Source organism: Notothenia coriiceps, unplaced genomic scaffold (genome assembly GCF_000735185.1).
Source record: "Notothenia coriiceps isolate Sejong01 unplaced genomic scaffold, NC01 NC01_scaffold00024931, whole genome shotgun sequence".
NCBI lineage: Eukaryota > Metazoa > Chordata > Actinopteri > Perciformes > Nototheniidae > Notothenia > Notothenia coriiceps.
The window spans coordinates 1-5,291 of NW_011357632.1; the positions used below are offsets into that span (position 1 = coordinate 1).

The following is a 5,291-nucleotide window of genomic DNA, read 5'->3' on the forward strand; positions in this document are numbered from 1 at the left end:
GGGGGTTAAGCCTGCACAGGACTACCGCTTACCACCCTCAGGCTAAACGGCCTCTGTGAGCGCTTCCATCGCTCCATGAAGGCGTCCCTCAAGGCCGGCCTTACGGACGGCAAACTGGGTCGACAAGTTGCCCTGGGTGATGCTGGGCCTGTAGGACAGCACCTAAGGAGGATCTGCAGTGTTCTACAGCGGAGATGGTCTACGGTCAGCCGCTGAGGGTTCCGGGGGATTTCCTCCCAAATGCATCAGCTCCCTGGTCTGCCACGGCCCAGCGAGTTTTTCTGCGAGACGCAGCGGAGGCTTTCGCTCCAGTCCCGACTGCTCAGCACGGTGCGCCGGGGTCTCAAGTTCCCGCGGAGCTACGCTCGGCTGGGCACGTTTTCATACGGCACGACACACACAGAGGCCCCCTGCAGCCCCCTTACGACGGACCTTTCCGGGTTTTGGAACACGGTGACAAACACCTGGTGGTCGACATGGGCGGCAAGGCTGAGCACGTCTCGGTTGACCGGGTGAAGGCTGCTCACTTGGACGTGGACCGGCCGGTGGTGCTGGCTCGGCCGCCGAGACGGGGCCGACCCCCGGCTTCGTTTCCTGTCAAGGTGTGTGGGCCTGTTGTTCCGGTCCCTCCTCTGTCGGGGGCTGCACAGGCGGAGGTAGCTGCACCGACTCCGGTGCGCAGGTCTCGTGGGGGCAGGCGGGTTGTTCCTCCCCGCCATACAGATTTTGTTTACACGTGAATTCTGGGGGGGCTTGTGTGGTGACACGTTATTGGACATAATTCACCTCTCGTATTGTGTTGCCACGCGGACCCTTTAGTAGGGAACACCTGTAACTTCAGCTGCCATTCCTGCTAGCGCATCAAGCAGAGCAGTCATGTGTTAACCTCTCTGATATTAATTGGCTAATAAAGATTGGAACTCCATTCTGAATACACCGCCTCCGACTCCGTTTTCACGGCACTACAATGTATTACTTTTTTTTAGTAACGACCCCATCTCTGCAACACAAAACAAAGAATTTCCGAAACTAAACAAAGTATTTTCATTTATTTATTACAATTATAACTACAATCCGAAAAAACACGGGAAGCCTGGCTTCCGTTGGCCTCCAGGAGAAAACGCCACTGCGACGTACTTGTGAAGCTTTTCCAGAAGGCGGTTAGATCACCGGACGACAGATTCGGTCTCCGTGTGCACAGACAGGGCTGCTGTTAACGTCGGTCTGTACAACGGAATTGTGCCAAAACTACGCCAACCGGCTGCGGAGGGAGACTCCCCCCCTTCACTGGAGAACTGCGCTAAAACAGCTGATCACAACAACAAAAAAGCACAGGCCTTTGCCAGATGGTATATTACGCAGTTTTTTTTCTGCTTCCAATAGTTCTCTCTTTTTTCACCATACCTGTGTTTGCATCACTGTATAAATTAATAAACATACATACTGTATGTAAAATGGATATATCCGCCTTCTTTCATTTATCTTTCCATTCCCACAACAATATATATAAAGAAATGGCATATTTTGGACACAGTTCGAATGGTGATTAATCATGATTAATTAATTTTTAAGCTGTGATTAATCTGATTAACATTTTTAATCGTTTGACAGCCCTCGTTTTTATATAAATGGATCAAGACAAAAAGTGAGAGAATCTTTTTTCCTGAAACTTTCAGAATCTCTTAACGCAGAGCGGACACATGTTTACGTATAAAGGACATGAGAAAGTGGATTTTGCATAATAGGTGACCTTTAAGTTGAATTTAATGTTTTTTATTTTAACCAAATATCATTGCTTTCTACTAACCTAATACAGTTATGTGTAATCTGTTGACCTAATACAATTAAAGTCAACGCTTCAGTGTTTTCAGCGTCTTAAGTATCTTTTTAAGTCAAAGACTATTGAAAACATATTTTGAGTTGTATCTCAGAGGAAACATGATGTTGTGAAACAGAAAACTTTTGAGCATCTCTGGCTTATTTTGTAACACAACTTTTCCTGATTCTGGTAAAATAGAGTTCAAAATTAGTTTTACCAGCTAATACAATGATTCATTTATCTAAACATCTCGTATTATTTCATGAAATCTTAACAAGCACATTTTCACTTGTTCTATTGGCAGATTTATTTGACTTAAAAGCGAGAATACTTTGTTTTCATTATTGTTTACCTGTTTTTGGAGCAGCATTTTTTCCAGTAGTATATTTCATCCTATTATAGTATGGGCAAATACTTTCCAAACTCTCCATAAAATGTTGTGTCTTCTGAAACGCTCGGAAAAGAATTGCAACAAGATCCTATTTCTCATCTGCCCCTTTATTTAACATGCTTCAGATTCTTACAGTTTATGACGTCAACGTTTATCAAATTTGTGTTTGTATTTACAAAATATTTTCAGGTAAAGGGATCATTCCTATGCACTTCAATACATACTCATTACTAAATTCATCCTTGCTGCATGCTTCAAAAAATACCTGAAAAACCATTTGGACCACTGTATGATACCTGGTTTTATACTGTTTTCACATCGGTGTTATTTCATTTATATGTTAAGTATAGTATATGTTGTTCTCAAAGTTTGCTATTTGATTGAATTGAAGCTGTTGTTTGTATATTGATCTTGTGTTTTATATAAAATGGTGATTTATAACATTGTTCAGGGAGAGGCATTACATAAGCGAAGTGGGTTTTCGACTCTTCCTGCACGGTTTATAATTTCTTAGTTATGTTTGTGTATTTTTCAATTGTGTAAAACCATTAAACCAAACCTTCATCTTTTTCAAATATTTTATTATAAATTAAAAAAAGGCAGACTTGTGGGGAAGCAGTTGAAATCAACTTTGTCTGGAGACATTTTGAACAAGCAGAGCCTTAATTAGAGAACGTTACTGCACAGGAGTGAACATGCAACACGCTAAGCACACATACAATACACATTCAAAATGTAGTTATTACTCTGATTTTTTATGAAACATGTTCAAGTATAATCATTATTCAAATTGATGTTTGCTTTATTTAAAGCAAATATTTCCAGCACAGTCGGCCACCGTATATAAGAGTTGAAAAGATCTATAATTGTTTACATACTTCATCAATCCCACTTAACATGACACTAATAACTCCTATTGCAAAGCACTGAACTCGTAGAGCGTCGTAAGAGCAACAAAAGCCAGAACGCTCTGATGAACATTGTGTTTTTAAACGTTAATTCAAAGTGTGTACACATGGGGGAAATCCTCCAAACTCATAATAATGCATGAAAAATAAACTGTTCACAATTTCAGGATGCACATGTTACAGAATGGGACACATACAGAGAGTGCTGTACATACTCCACAGAGATGTCCCCATCACAGTCTGAATATGCAGAGGGACAGGTATACATATTTTCAAATTGAAAACTTTCCACTTGGAGAAAAAGAAAAATATGTGAACACAGATTTCACACAATGGATACATTCATTCATGTGTCCCTGGAGTTTTCTCTATTTCCAAATGTAAGAACATTTCCACATCATTTCTGAGTTAAATGCTACTCTCGCTACTTGTTATTGACCCAGGTGTGTATGTGACAAAGCAGCCGCTGAGGGCATCATAAAAAACACATTCAGTCAGACTGATCCACAGTCCTTCAGAAACAAAACGCTGATAAATAGTATTATCTTATTTCTACTGTCCTTTCTTTACTGGATTTCCGGGGGGGCTTGTCCTTTCATAGCGCTAATAAGCAAAGACGAGGTCATAGGTCATCTGGTGAGCGTTGTCCCATGCGTACAGTTTCTTGTCCATGGGGCAGTAGGCCACCTGAGAGGTGTGTGTGTGCATGTTGGTGAATGCCAGGCTCGGCACGGTGTGTGTGAGCGTGTGTGTGTCAAAGGCGTAGGTCACGTTAGCGTAGCGATGTTCCATACTGTTCACTGCGTAAAGCACGCCGCAGACCAGGAAGCTGTTTCCGTAGCGACCGCGCCGCAGACCTGTGCGGAAGCTCTGTATGGGCTGCAGGTCTCGGTGGCGCAGGTGGAGGAGCAGGATGACCTCCTGGTGGAAGCCCTCCGTGTCCAGAGCCGGGTACAGCAGCCACAGGCCGGACTCATCCACAGCAAACTGCACCTGGAGACACACATGCTGTCACTGGGGGGGACCCTCTCTCAACCCTTACATGTCTCTGTATCCTGGGGGATACATTCATTTGACAGGCTGTGGCAATGTGTAAAGAGGGTGTAATAACACTGTAAATACGGTGGTATATATGGAAAATATTGCTTCTACATGGGTGTAATATAGGTGTAATAACAGTGAGAGTAACATGGGGTTAACATGGGTGTAATAGGGGTGTATTATTGTGTAATCGGGGTGTATTTCAGGGTAAAGTTAATCCGAAAGTTTATATAATCCAATTAACCAGTGTCAGGGTTTTTTCTAGAAAAATATAGTATGAGGGCAATCCTGTGGCGCTGATCTTGTTTATAAGATATATCAATTCTGGAAAGAACATGACACCCGTAAACAAGATGGCGCCACGGACGTAAACAACAACGTGACTTCGGAGCTCCCCAACAATAAAGCTGTCTCTGCCGTCTAACGCTCTGTTTGACACAGTTTTTATATTTTTGGAGTAATTATACAGTTTTTTGACGAACAGAAATATTTTTTTAACTGGCCATACTGTATGAACTTGACTCAAAGACTGTATTCATCTTCTCTTCTCACTTTCTGAAACTAAATAAATAAATGCTTTCTGCATAATCTTTACTTTTCCTTTGAAAATATTTTACGTGGGTCCAGTCAGTAAAATGTCTTTATATTTGAGTCTGTAAATGAACAGTGAACTAACTCCAGCAGTAGTGTATACCCCACTACCTGTATGTGCCCTTTTGAACTCTAGTAATTTGTAATGTTTTTGTTCTCCGCGCTGAACTTCTATGACCCTCTGAAGTGTCCCTGGTGTATATCCCACTAGTAAATCCAGTCAGACAGACAGACAGACAGACAGACACACAGACACACACTGTCCAAATCTCCAACAACACACACACACACACACACACACACACACACACACACACACACACACACACACACACACACACACACACACACACACACACACACACACACACACACACACACACACACACACACACACAATACACACACTCTCTCTCGCACACACACTCTCTCTCTCTCACACCGACTCTCTCTCTCTCTCTCCCTCTCTCACATTTGATATCTTTATTTAACTCCTTCAGACACACACTCTCTCTCTCTCAAACACACACACACACACATA

At 42.5% G+C, this 5,291-nt stretch overlaps 1 protein-coding gene across 1 annotated transcript; it reads right to left on the reverse strand.

Moving 5' to 3' along the window:
- Positions 1–2,360: 2,360 nt before the first annotated feature.
- Positions 2,361–4,111, reverse strand: LOC104955879 (olfactomedin-like protein 2B; the record flags this gene model as incomplete). Its single annotated transcript, XM_010783274.1, has 1 exon — positions 2,361–4,111. A coding segment is annotated over one exon (390 nt), but the record flags the coding sequence as incomplete, so codon positions are not given.
- Between the last annotated feature and the right edge of the window lie 1,180 nt (positions 4,112–5,291).